This window comes from Hippoglossus stenolepis, chromosome 6 (assembly GCF_022539355.2).
Source record: "Hippoglossus stenolepis isolate QCI-W04-F060 chromosome 6, HSTE1.2, whole genome shotgun sequence".
Lineage (NCBI taxonomy): Eukaryota > Metazoa > Chordata > Actinopteri > Pleuronectiformes > Pleuronectidae > Hippoglossus > Hippoglossus stenolepis.
In genome coordinates this window covers 8,372,273-8,387,259 of record NC_061488.1, presented here as the reverse complement: position 1 = coordinate 8,387,259, position 14,987 = coordinate 8,372,273, and the positions used below count along the sequence as shown (strand labels likewise).

Sequence of the window (14,987 nt, the reverse complement as noted above, 5' to 3'; positions counted from 1 at the left end):
ACTCCATCTGCAGAGAAACACGAAACCTTTCAGCTGCATATCATTTCCACTGTTCTCTTAGATTTTTAGCTTTGTTGCAGGACAAAATTATAATCTCAGATTTCATGTGTTGCATCATGTTTAAGAGGACGAGGCGTGACGGGGGTAGAAGGTGATGGATGACGAAGGTCTGCGCGTGTGTGTGTGTGTGTGTGTGTGTGTGTGTGTGTGTGTGTGTGTGTGTGTGTGTGTGTGTGTGTGTGTGTGTGTGTGTGTGTGTGTGTGTGTGTGTGTGTGTGTGTGTGTGTGTGTCTGATGGGAATATCTCAGGCAAGGAATACACAGGAGGGCATTTATCACCAGCAACATTTGACATGATTGATCGCACACAGGAAAGCAAAGTACACCCAAAAGAGCAGTGTGAAAAATGATCAATGCTTCACTGAACCAACAATATTTAACTCTCGCTGTGTTTACTGGCCTGACTTCCTCTGGAGGGGAATCTATGCTATTTACACTGATATCTGTTTGAATGGTGCCTCTAGACAGAGCGGGTGAAAATTTAATTGAGTCATAAAAACTCCATGTTGCAGAATTGCATCAAAAAACTTTTGTACAGTAGTCACCTACTGGGCACAGTTGCAGCGACATGCCTTTGACTTCAAGACAAAGGACAGTGAGAGCAAAGGCAGAATGCAAAGCATCCCAAGCTCGCTCTTGTGAATGAATCAACACATTCATACCTCAGTCAGCTGAAACTGAGATCAGCAGTCCACTCATATTTCTTCCACTGAATGAGATACAGCAATGACGCCATCCTGCACCGAGAGTCGGTAAAGAGAAGCAGGCCCACAAGCTACTTATTGTAATAGGGTTGAATCTTGTTGTGGTTATGAGTGCTTTACCTATAAGTGTATTGCTGGCTCTCTCACCCAGCCGTCAAATAGATTAGAGCAGGATGAGTCGCGTCTGGCTGTTTTGTTTTTGTGTATCGGGCACAGCGGCAGAGTCATGCTGCAGGAGACCAGCATAGTGTGTGTGCGTGTGCGTGTGCGTGTGTGTGTGTGTGTGTGTCCGGCGATGATAGATGGCAGTTTAACAACCTCCAGCTCATGTACTTCATATTCCAAGGGTATTTTTGGAAGAAAGTAATTACAACGATTTAGCTCCAGGCATGAAAAGCAGCAGACAGAGAGCAAGTTTTTCAGAAAACCAGCTGACATGTATGCATGCACCTATACACACACCTACCACACACACACACACAGACACACAAACACAAACACACATCCATAAAATCCAGATCCTAAGCAGCCCGTGGCAGTTTTTGTTTTATTACATTTTGACCTTTCAGGATCAATGTTTACCCAATGAAGGGTTTGTTAGTGTATTAGGAGCCTGATGAAGAAAAAAAAATGCTGAAACCCTGAAATTGAGGAGGATAATCCGCAGCGGGCCACAGGAACAGGATCCATCTGTGTGGATGTAGCTCTCATCTCCTCGTTAGGTGCAGGGTGTTGCACCCTCCCTGTGATGAGAGCCGGGAGAGGGAGCGGCGCAGTGCGGTGGCCGCAGAAGCCGACAGGTTCAAACCTCCGGCTGACAGTTTAGAACAAAAGGAGGATCTCAGGTGACACGACTTAACACGAGGAGAGGGGAAGCTCTTAACTACTGTCGAAAATGCAAGTCATCGCAAACTGCAGCCATTAAAGTGGTAAATCAGAGTCCACACCTCGCTCCGACTAGAATTACTGCCATGCGGTTATATGCCTCCGCCAACCAGTGCAGTTTCAGTCCCTCCAGGTGGCAGTTAATCTTAAAGTCCAAGTGACAACTGGTAAAAATGTATTGTTCAAGAGGCCAAACACATGTTTTGTGAATCCACCGTGACCTTTGACAACCCACAAGGTAAAAAAATAGTTTTGTGAGGTCACATTATCTTGACCTTTGACCTCCGAACTCTAATCAGGTCGTCCTTGATTCAAAGTGAACATTTGTACCAAAATTGACAGTATCCTCTCTAGATGTTACTGAGACATGTGTTCACGAGGCAGGAAATGTGTTTTTGAGAGGTCACAGCGACCTTGATCTTTGACCTGTGACCTCCAAACTGTAAGCAGTTTAGCCTTGAGTCCAACTAACGTTTGAAACAAATTTGAAGTTATACTTGTTATTCACAAGAATGGGACGGACATAAGGACGGACGACAGACAACCGACTATACAACAGCCACTGAGTGTTGCCGGTGTGGAGTCATAATATGACAGTTCTACTTTGTTTCACAAAGTCATCACAGAGTCAGAGTAGCACAGGGTGATAAATGGCTGCAGAGAAGCACAGACTATAATAGGAAAAAGCAGAGGAGATAGCCGAGGGTCAAGGTGAAGCACCTCGATGTCACCCAGACTGAGAGCAGCTCGACTGCTGAGCTCCACCTCCAGCCCAGAGAGAGAGTGTCAGTGAACCGACACAGAGTCGTGATGACGGACAGAAAACTTCACAAACACATTAAATTTCGACAGCTGTTTACAAAGATGTTTAAGAATATGGTCATGAAAGCAGAACCAACGGCTCCAAGTCCTTTTGGCTTGTGACCCCTTAAATCATCACTGGATGCACCAATTAAAACAAAAAGCTTTTCCTTTTACAGGCCTGAAGAATTTTACCTATCTATTAACTCACAAGAAAAACAGAAATGAAAAATAAACTACTTCATGTATCAGAAATGATTTCTTTTTCATGCTTTTGACTCTTATAATAACCCAACAACCCCTTTAATTTATTTGTCAACACCTTGTGGGAGTTCCTTCCCCGAGACTCTGGAGTCTTTAGGGATTATTAATTAACGTTAAGGGAAGTTCATAGTCTCCTGACTCCTTCTTCTGCTGCTGCTGCTGGGTGGGATGAATAACTTTACAGGAATGACATAACAGTGCCATCTAGTGGTACAATAACTGCTGCACACTCAGCAGAGCAGCAGTAGAGAGATTTCTATGGAAAACTGCTCTGGTCGGCAATAAGATCCACATCTGATATAAATCACATTTGAATGAATAGAAGAAAGGGCTCATGGACGGGGTTGTAAAAGCTGTTTCTCCTGCTTTATTACATGAACTACTGAATCAGCATTTTATGAATGACGGTAAAAAAGAGCTGAGATTTAAGAGTGAGAAGAAGATTCTCACGAGCTCAGTAGAAGGGAGAACAAATCCGCACTCATCATGTACCACAAATCTTTTCCACTGACAGCAGCATCTTTCCTCGTCAAAACAGCAAATTACAGGAGGCATAACAAGACGCTCGTAAAGACACACTCGTGGCAGTTAGGACTTTTGAACGAGGGGGACCATAAACTGAATGCTGCCAAAAGAGAAAGGCTGCTAACAGAACAACTTTCACTATCTGGCAGTGTCTTGTAGGGAACTAAATGAGAGGCCTGTTCAAGCATCAGCCTGGGTTTTAAAAAAAGGAGCTCGTCTGTGTCAGGCTGAGACTAAAGAACAGAGCAGGGAAATGTTTCCTGCAGACTGAGAGGCCCAGGGGCTGCGTCGCACATTTTGTAAGTGTTAAATAAAAAATTATAATCATGTGTAAATGTCAAGAGCGGCAAATAAGTGTTGGGGCTTAGCGGCTAAATCGACTCTACCCCAGATTTATTCTGTACCAACAATATGCAGGGTTTACAGGAAGGAAGAGGAGAGGGAGAGAGACAATGGTTAATGACAACAGAAGGGCAGAGCAGAGGGGGGCGGAGGGAGGAAGGGCACCCAGGGGAGAGAGCGTGGAGAACTCCACACAAGCCTCCTTTGTTGGCTGCAATCAGCCAGACTAGGAAGACATTTACAACATGGTTTATGACCCTATCAGGTGAGCCAATGTGAATGGCGGAGTGTGTGCGGTGATTAAGGAAGGTCGGTTTGGGGGGGGGGGCGAACTAAACTTAGCTGAGACATTAAGGACATTAAGTTCTCAAGAAGCGCGTGTGTACAGTTTGAAGGGTTATTTTCTTTAGATTGAATTTTTTTCCCCGAGCCTGTGGTTTAAATTTCACACTGGTGTAAAAATCTACCACTGGAAATCTGATAATCAATCATCATTTCAGTGTCTGGAGGACTGAACAGCGTCAGCACGAGGAAATGCAGCTGCAGGCAGCAACTGCTTTGACAGACAGCTTCCATAATGTAAGAAAACACCATATTCACACCGTCCACGTCTGGCTACTGGATGCTGCACTTTCAAATCTCAGACGAGTGTCCTTGAAATCAAAACCAGGGAGTTTCAGTAATGCTATTCCTGCTAAAAAAAAACTGAATCCCACATGAAATAATGTAACCTTGATAAAAATAATAAGCTTAAGTTAGTTCCTGGAAGATTTTTTATAGTAGAAAGAAACCTATGGAGAACAATTTCTGCATGGGTCATAATAAAAATAATAAATCCCCAAACTGACCATATATATATATATACTGTATAGGATTGTTTCAATATTTGACATTTTGTTAAACATTGAATATAGATGTGAATATCAACAAATACACAAGATAAACAAACTAGATCCTGATAATAATAATGTCAACAAATCATATGAAAAGACCCAAAGCAAACTGCTCTACTCCATCGCTCAGAACGTCATTACTTTCCCAGCCTGTTTGTGGAGCTGCAAAATGTAGTTTTTAGCAAACATTACACCAGAAGAGAAGACGGTGGATTTCCTGAAGGACATAGACTACAGTCTATACAGATACGGATCTATAGAATATACAATAGGTATAGATTTGTTGCACACAGGAGTATTTACAGCAGCAGGAAACTGACTCACAATAGACTGAAGTGCAAACTGCTCATATTAATCATTATGAATTAACGTGTCACCTATTTCAATTGTGTACCACGTTGATATTTTCTATAGTACAGGAGTTATCTACATCTACTATAGTTAAAGAAATTCCTCTCTGTCTGTGGTTTGTATATCACGAGAACAGTTCATCTAAATCGGCTTCACACGTGTGTTGTGTTGTTAAAGGCCCAAGAAAGTGCAGTGACAAATTCGGTGCAATCTGGACACAGAAAATGTTCAAATTACTAAACTTTGAATAAAGAGACGACCGGCACACTGAAGCAGCGACATCAGGAACTCATCAGCAACGACAACAGATTCTGCAGTTCAGGGTTCTGTGGACTGAGTCTTCATTTGCAGTGTCTCAATTACTGTAGGTCACTTTCACAGTTTGAGAAAGAAAACTAGAACCAGCATCACCACAGGCCGAGCAACAGCCCATTCCAATCAGGCAGGTTTAGAGCAGGCTCTGCACATGTTTGGACAATAATGGACTTCTATGACACAGGAAGTTAAATCAAGCTTTTGATATAAAGACAACTCTTTGGTTCAATCAATTGTTGGAACTGTTTTTCATGTAGGGCACATCCCAGGACCCATCCTTTATATTTGGTTATTGAATGATTGTAACCAAGGTATTGAGGAGGACATTTTACAGACAAGGAGTCCAAGGTTCTGTGTTGCTGTGAACCAGAACGTCAATGCTCACCATCTAACCTAGAGGTGACCTCCACCTGGCCTCCATCTCCTCCTCTTCCTCCCTGCCTCCCCCTTCCCCTGCCTCACCCCAGTGTGTACAGGAAGCCCCTGCTTCTAGAGAGCCTGCTCTTCTGATGATCAGAGAGGAAAAACACAATGCCTTCAGTGTGCTAGAAAGGAGCTCCACTCATAAAACACACACACACACACACACACCACACACACACACACACACACACACACACACACACACACACACACACACACACACATACATACACACAGAGAAATAGAATGGAACATGCTTTTACTATTAAGGACTTTTTTTTTTCTTTCCATATGACTTTCCCAGGAAAATCCCCCTCATCAGGGTCGGTCCAATCCAGACAGACAGTAGACTGGAGAAGACACTCCGATACAGACAGACACAGACGGCTGTGCAGAGACACTGACCTTCTCTTCCTGTGACTAATGCCCCCAAAGAGTTTAGAGGGTGAAAGGTTACTGAACTTGACCCTTTCTCTTCTCTGTTGGGCTGATTTCTGATTATTTTTCCCATTTTTAGAAAAGGCCTCAAGGAACACTCCCGTCTCTCAGACACTTAAACCCAGCACTCCTTAGCCTCTGACTTCCAAACAACTTGATCTACCTCGACGACCAGGATGAGATTTATTTAGTCTCTAGGGGAACGCTCGATGCTTGACATGCCTGTCCTTGATTGGGTGACACTGAGTATAATTCTGTTCATTTCTCGAAGGCCTCAACAGTTGGTACCATTTAGGAAATCTAGGTCACTTCCGCCTTCTGTGTGTGTGTGTGTGTGTGTGTGTGTGTGTGTGTGTGTGTGTGTGTGTGTGTGTGTGTGTGTGTGTGTGTGTGTGTGTGTGTGTGTGTGTGTGAGTGTGTCAGCCAGACCCTACTTCAAGCCAAGAGACCTCCAGTATAAACACATATTGCAGGAAGGACTGCTGCTCCGAACAGAAACATCCTAATACCAAACAGCATTCGACTCAACACTCCTGCCACCCCTGCTGTCACATTCCCGCTCGTTCCAACTAATCTGTGAAAACTTTCTGTGAATACTTTCGAAACACTCAAAGTGTCAGTGTGATCTTCTGGTGTGGAAAGACGTGGCCTGTGTGTTGCATCACAAGGATTCAGACACCAACACTATAAGGCTTTCCAACTATGGTTGTTGTACTAGAGGTTATTCATATCCAAACTCTGGTCACAGATATTAAATAAAAAATATTTTAATTGATTTGAGGGAATTTGAATGATAACAAATGGCACACTTTGTTATTGAATGCGTTCTTCCCTGTTCAATTTTACATCCTTTTGCCAGATTTTGTGGTAACCCTTCCTGTACTTTTTGTGTAATGCTGCTAACTTAACAAACAAACTAGAAAGACACTCAAACAGTCTCCTGATCTGGATCTGCACTAAAAATGAATGAGTCCTTCATAGACCCAAACCGCAGCTTTCCAACAAGTTTCGTGGAAATCTGTTCATTTTGTTTTTGTGTAATCTTGCTTACAAACAGAGAAATGGACAGAGGTGAAAACATAACCTCCTTGGCAGGGGTATGAGACAAACTTATAAATAACTGTCTTCACCTTTTTTTTACATTTTAAATCTACTTTCACCTCTTGAATGTACGATCCTTCAAATGAAACTGCCGGAGATCTTCGTTTGAACTACTCATAACTCAGGATCGTAACTTATGACAAGACGTCAAGAGCAGATATGACTTCATATTTAGGCCTTGAGTCCAAAGGGTGGGGAAGCCCAGTGTTGTGGGCTACGTCACACCACACAGAACAGCTAGGTGTGGTTAGAAGTTGTCACAATGTCCTTTTTGACAATTACTGCAAACATTGCTCTATAATTGCATATGCTACGACAATTTCAATGCAGAACAATTGGAAACACGCCTCTCAAAGGAGCGTGCCTGCCAATGACTGAAGAACCTGTTGAACAGGAGTGTCAATATAACGCCACAATGTTGTCACACCAGCTTATAGTAGTAGACATATCATAACAAACCAGTTTCTGATCCTCCGTGGTTCAGTCTCGGTCCTGAAGTCATCATCCTCCTGTAAATGTGTCTGATGTTTACCTGCACTCTAATGTTAAACCAGCAAAGCTAATAGACCACTGTCTTATCTGGTGCAGAGGTGGACACGAGGTCATTTAACACAATCACTGTGACAACTTCACATGAAAACAGGCGTTTACAGTTGGATAGAGAGCGCAGGAAAAGAAAAGAAGGGGGGAAGCCACAGAAAAAACACTTTCTAAAAATGTTGTGTTAGAAAATGGTTCAATCACATCAGAGGCCCCTTTCACACACACACATACACACGCACACACACACACACATATATATACACACGTACACACACTCACACTGCAGGGCTGTCTTAGCTGAAGACACACACATGACCCCCATTGGGAAAATCAATGTGACAGTCAGACAAGCCGAGGAAGAGCCTTAAGCTTCAGAAAGGCACTGAAACTGACTCATGCTGCCTCTCTCTCTCACACACACACACACACACACACACACACACACACACACACACACACACACACACACACACACACACACACACACACACACACACACACACACACACACACACACACACACACACACACACACACACACACACACACACACACACACACACACACACGTAGGGGATGGTAGACATTGGCGCTTGCAGGAATACACCAACGTGTTTGAAGAATGGTCTGCTGGTCACCTTGAGATCAAGCAGTAGCTTGTTAGCTGCAGTGCTTCAATATCTATCTATCTATCTATCTATCTATCTATCTATCTATCTATCTATCTATCTATCTATCTAAAACTTTGAATGAATTACTGAGCCCTTGAGCTAATGCACGACAACAATCAGTGGGCTCCATACAAGCCAAGACAGCTGGAGGGGAAGAATGGCAACAGGAAGTTTTCCATCACCCAACACATTTACTTCTTATCTGGAGACTGAGACAGCTTCCCAGTTTAACAGTTCATTGATATTTTGATATTACTGTCTTTTGCTCAGATGTCATTGACATAATAAAAAATTGAAAATCACCGTTCAATCTATGGCTGCTACATATGCAGCCAGATTTACCCACTAGTATAAGTAGATGTTAATTTATTTATGTCCACTTCAATCAATGAATAAATCATGCCTGCTGATTTGGATACAACTGTCTCCAGACATGTAACACTGCAGTACAGTGTTATACTGGAGTCTGTGGTTCATAGATCATGTTTGTGCCTCTGTCCTTATTAAAGATGATCTGATACCTGGATCGGAAAAATGCCTCTGCTACTGCTGAAGATGTCGGATCAGGCATCAGCAAGTACGCAAATCTACGTACCGATTCAATACAGAGTCTTTAAAGTATATTTAGCTGCTTTCAAACATGGACTGAACTCCAGATAATTTCAGGACGAGAGCGCTAATGTCCGAGTCAGTTGCTGCGGACCTTCTCCTGACATTCCTGAGATGTTCCTGTCATTGTGATCGACAATCTCCTGCTGCGTTCTGCATATGTGAGAGGCGAACTCCATAAAAAAATGTTCAGACCCAATTGTGCGGACATTCTCTGGCGTTCATGTCTGAAAACAGTTTTAGTTTCACCAATTTATTTTCTCAGAAATTCCCAAAACCAAGACCGGTATTGTAGCGTTAGCCACAGCTAGCTGTAATGTCAAAGTTTGTCAATAAGTCCCACAAGTAAAATGTCGACTTGAACTGTATGCAAGAGGAGTGACACATAATAACAACACTAGCACTGCGCCAGAGGACAATGAAATAAATAATTACTTTGATACAGGGTTAGTCACATAAAGCTGTTACAACACAATATATATGCTGTTGTTTCCTTAATCACTGGTATCGGTTCAGTACTTGATATCAGCCAATAAGTCCAGGTATCGCAATCAGTATCGAAAAGGGAAAAACTGTATCGGAACATCTCCAGTCGACATGACCTAAAAAGTCAATCGACTTCCATTTGACTTTCAGCAAGAGGACAGACTTTGGAAGTGAGAGAAACAGCAGGAGAATCTGAGCTGAAAACCAAGTGGGAACAAAGGGAGCTGGGCAGATAATATTCTCACCATCCTCTCCTCCAACTCCCGTGTTCTGTGTTTATCTAACACGGAGGGGAGATGTTTACATTGGCTTGGTTAAACACAGCCAGGCCCAATAGCTTTTGTTAATAATAAATAACCTAAACAGCCAGTCAGGGGACGTCCACGCTGCACCGAGGACTCTGCTGCCAAAAAAACGTCCACCACCGTCGTCCCACATCTGTCGGACGAGACACGTTCGCAGAGAGTGAAGTCTGTCGAGAGAAGTTTTATGGAGTGGGAAACCAGTCTGAGGCTTGAGGTGGAATTCAAACTGAGAGGCGTGCTATCTGTGCGACCGCAGTTTATTTGTGATGTGGTCTATTTTAATAGATTCTCCGATGATTTGATGTGAGCAGCCTACAACCCTTTTGACCCTCCCATCGTAAACATAAAAATAAGCATTAGAGAGTGCACGGGCTGGTTGGATTCCCATGTGGAAGGAGTAGAGTTGAGGGGAGTTTAGAGGAGAAAAAAATTTGATATATTTCATCCGACGGCAGTTGCAGCGAGGACCCGAATGTGTGTGTGTGTCTGTGTGTGTGTGTGTGTGTGTTGGGGAGGGGATTTAAGTCAGGCAGAGCGATGAGGGGGCAGACGAGATTGATCCGGGACAGTGTGGGAGAGAAAGAGGGAAGTGCAGAGAAAAAAGAGGGAGAGACCGAGGCCTTGGGAATGAATGTGTGTGTGGGAGAGAAACGATACACCGCTGGACTGCCGGAAAAAGAAAGTCAGCCAGGAGGACGGCAGATCAATTCCTCCCCCGAGTCTCACAACAAACATACTTTTTTTTGTTTTTTCTGTCTCTCTCTCTCTCTCTCTCCCTTCTCTCTGCATAGCTCACCTCTGCTGCAGCCTGATATCGCCCCATCAGCACTCCATCCCTATCACTCTTATGCCCTCCCCCTTTCTTTGTCTGCATGCTAGCACTGTATTCTCAGGCCTCCTGTGAACAAACTCCAGATTTAGCTGAAATTTGAATTGGATTTCGGTTCCTGCTGCAACTTACTGCTGTGGATACTTAGTTGGGAATATTAAGCCAAGATGCCCCAGATGTGTCATCTCAACATCACGCTACACACATCTGGACACGAAAAGTTGATTATAGACCGAAAAGGAACAACTGTCTTCTTGATTATGGTAGAATACAAATTCAGAAGGATATCATCAAAATTACCTGTGTATGCAATGAAAAGACGAAATGACTCACTGATACACACACTTCACCTCAGAGGTCAACACAGCTTTGCATCACATATACACACACTCTCCTCCAGTTAAATTATATTTAACACACACACACACACACACACACACACACACACACACACACACACACACACACACACACACACACTTCTTATTAAGACTTTTCATTGACTTCCACTCATTCATGGTTAACTCTAACCTGAACCAGGACTAACTTTACTTAACTTAACCACAAGTCACGTGTGACATTGACCGGGGGTTCACAAATGAAGTTTTGTCTCATTAGGACGAGTATTAAAGCTGGACAAGGTCCTACAGAGCACACACACACTACAGCAGTGAGGAGGATGAATGACTCCTCTCAAAATCAGTAATATAATTTTGTGTGTGTGTGTGTGTGTGTGTGTGTGTGTGTGTGTGTGTGTGTGTGTGTGTGTGTGTGTGAGGAGAGGGCCCTGCGTCAGTCTGGGGCAATGGTGAGGTCAGAGCTCCTTTCCTCAGGGTTTTGGCACAGATTTGCTCCTATTCTTGCCATGTCAGCTCCCAACACAAGTGTGTGTGTGTGTGTGTGTGTGTGTGTGTGTGTGTGTGTGTGTGTGTGTGTGTGTGTGTGTGTGAGTGTGTGAGTGTGTGAGTCTGTGTGAGTGTGTGTACGAGCAACAGCCCCTCTCTCGGTTGTTGTGGGGCTGCTGTAGGCCTGCAGCTGCCCCGCTGACAGCTGGCAAAAGCATTTTGGAATTTCAAATCCTGTGCGCAATGGAAGCCGTGGCCATTTGGGGGAACAAGTTCAGAAAAGCTCTCCCAGCAGAGTTCCCTCTTCTTCTTCTTCTTCTTCTTCATTACAAACAGAGACAGAGAGGCAGAGCGGTCTGTGTGTTTGAAAAACTCACCAGTAGCTGAAACCCCCTGCATCCTGCACAAACTTCGTCTCCGGCTCTTTTCTCTGCGGAACGCGTTCTTTTTCCTCTCTCGGAGAAACTGGCAACAACAGAGGCTCCTGCGCACGGAGCGTCTCCACTTCTCCTCCTTTCCTGTTGTCCCAAAAAAAAAAAAAGGAGAACCGAGCCTCACACACACACTTAAGGTCGCTTCATGGTTTCCCTACGGACTCCAGCGAGTTGTGCCCGGGTCATTTTTCTTGTGCCGAGTAGCGAGCAGAGTAGTTTCCTCCGTGCGCTCCTCTCTCCTCCCTCCTGAAGAGAGAAGCCTCCTCTCCGAGCCGCTGGAGCAAAAAAAAAAAAAAGGGAGATGCGCGCCCCCGCCGGTGCGATGCGCGAGCACGACAACCCCATTCATTGGGTGAGTGACTGCTAGAATGAAAGATATGTGTTGGAAAATAGATAAGAACCTAATAAAAGTTATTCTTGGACTCATCACTTGACTTTAAAGGGATAAATGTACTCATTATCTACCCACCACTATGCTTATGGAGGGGTGGGAGAAGTGTTTGAATCCACAAAACACTTTTAGAGTTTCAGGGGTAAACAGTGTTGCAGCCAAATCCAATACAATTGAAGTAAATGGGGACCACTTCTAATAAAACAGAAAATGCCTCCATTTAGCCTAAATGTCACCTGGCGCGTACTCTTGGGCGAGAGCTTGCTTGCGTGTGAACGTGGCTCGAGAAGAGGAAAACAAGCTGCATTTGGACTAAAACAAAGTGTAAATGATGCTGTTTTGAGTCAAATTTGAATATCTAGGCTTACGGACACTTGAATGAAACCACAGGATCAGTATGGAGGCATTTCATGTTTTTGTTTCTGTTGTTTTCCACGTTTGAAGAAGTGGTCTCCATTTACTAAAATTGCATTGGATTTGGCTGCAACGCTGTTTACCCCTGAAACTCTAAAAGTGTTTTGTGGACTCAAACACTTCACCCACCACTCCATCGGCATAGTGGTGAGTAGATAATTTCATTTTTGGGTGAACTATCCCTTAGAAGCAGCTACCACAGTCTCAGAGTCAGTTATTAACAGGCTACATTCGCAGCCATGATGTGCCCACTGGCACAGCGAGGCATGACATGACATGACAGTGTCACGTGAAGTCATGAAAAGGATGAGGCCTATTTCCAGAGATGGCTCTGCTGAGAAAAGTCCACAGCTGCCTATTAGTGTGGAGAAAGAGGCTGGAACACAAATACTAACTGGCGACGCGTTTCCATGTCGCTGCTCATCTTTTAATTGATTATCTTGAGTTCCCAGGCAGCTGAACGGATTCTGTCAGCTGCCTCTGAGAATCTCTGTAAGCAGTAACAAGAGACTCACAACAGCAAGAGAACAAGTATTGACTGTAGATATAAAATCACATTTCATTTCCTGTGGGGCATACAAGGTTATAAGGGCTACAACCTTTGGTGGTAGAAGTACATTTACCAAGTACATTTATTCGAGTACTGCAAGTACAAAAGGAACTGTTGGGTTTCTCTATAATATTGTAAGGTTGTAAAGTCTCAACCTTAATATGTAAAGTGCCCAGAGATAATATATGTTGTAATTTGGTAATACAAAATTACTTGATACAGATTTAAAATGAATGATCCTTCTGGACTTTTACCTAAAACACTTTGACTTGTTTTGAGTATTTTCAGATTGTCTCTATACTTTTACTTCAGTGAAGGCTCCATGTGCTCCCTCCACCACTGCCAGTCTGTGTGTGTCAGTAATAAAGTTTTCAAGCAGGAGCACGAGTGTGTGGTCGCGAACCCTCGTTACGACTCTCTGTGTCTGTCTGTCCGCTCGGCCCTCCGTCTTTTTGAAACCCGTGTCGACTCAGCCACGCGTCATTAACCCCTTTTTGCTGCACGCTTTGCATCTGTCTCAGATCAACACAGACAACAGCAGGGTCTGTAATGGTAATGCCCTCCTCCCTGGCTGCTGTGCACACAAAGCCATTGACATACACACCTCATGTATGAGCTCTTCTATATCTGCTCTGATCACTTCATTTGCAAAACAGGGCCTCCATTTTGCAGACCCAAGCAAAAACAAGAAAAGAAAACACATTCTCCCTTTTTCACTTTAACCTTTTCCCTCTTTACTTAGGAGAATAATTCTGAACATGTCTTTGTGGAGTCGGAAAGGCCAAAAGCTTTGTGGATGACTGAACTCGTGTTTTAAATAGACCAGGGGCCCAGTGCCCCTGTTAGTGCCTCCGAGTGCACGGAGCTGCCTGTCAGTGCGTCTGGGGCATGCTGGTCCACAGAAAGCAGAACACCAAACAGCCCCCTGGGATACATCCTCCCAGAAGGAACAACAGCATCCACAGAGAGGAGAGGAGGAAGGAGGAAGAGAGAGGGGAAGGGAGTTAAAGGAGGAGGGGGAGAGGCGAGAGACAGACTGAGCAGTATTGAAAATAAGACAATTAGGGACTGGAAGAGAAAGAAGACTGAGGCAGATGAGCAGTCAAGATGAAGGATAGGTGTGAACCTGGCACGCATACGTGTGAGATGAGTCTTTTACACTTATCTGAAACCGTCATGGTGTAAACGCCTGAATCAGATGACTAATCACACTCTGTACTGAGGTGCCAGGTTTTACTCCTTCACTCCTTTTCAGGTGCAAATTAAAGCCTCCTCCTGCTGATTGAATCCACACTGATCTGTGGCTGTGGCACTTTTCTGAGACTGCACCAAGAGTTTCGATAATCCTGACAGATCTGTGAGTCACGAGGACGCTCACACCCCACGTCCAGTGTCAGGACTGAGGAATGTTTTAATGCATCATGAGGCTGAGCTCACACTCCTCCACGGGCCATAAATGAGTTAACGTCCTCTGGAATCATTTCTGCTCCAGTAGAGCTGCTCAGAAACGTGTGTGTGTGTGTGTTTGAAGTTAATCCATGTGAGGGCCTGGGTGGTGCTGAAGTTGTGGAGCTCCTCATCCACAGCAGCTGATCACGCTTCCTTCAGGCTCCACATGACTTTATCACATGACGGCGCAGGCACATAAAGGAGACTCTTTGTAAGTGCACACACACACATTCTGCCTCTGTTTTAAGACCAATGCTGAACCCACTGACAAGCTGCCCATGAATATGTCACCATTTGTAGTAGAGGGACCCCAGGTGGTGGATTTTAACAGTGCATCACATGTGAGACAGCAGCTCGAT

General features: G+C 44.1%; 1 protein-coding gene across 1 annotated transcript in view; it reads right to left on the bottom strand.

Annotated features, from left to right (window-relative positions):
- Nucleotides 1–12,094, bottom strand: part of fgd (faciogenital dysplasia) — a 55,429-nt gene extending 43,335 nt beyond the window's left edge. Inside the window, exon 1 of the mRNA XM_035159042.2 lies at nucleotides 11,768–12,094. Coding sequence (XP_035014933.2) covers nucleotides 11,768–11,789 — 22 coding nt within the window. The 5' untranslated portion in view covers nucleotides 11,790–12,094. The remainder of the gene's footprint in view (nucleotides 1–11,767) is intronic.
- Between the last annotated feature and the right edge of the window lie 2,893 nt (nucleotides 12,095–14,987).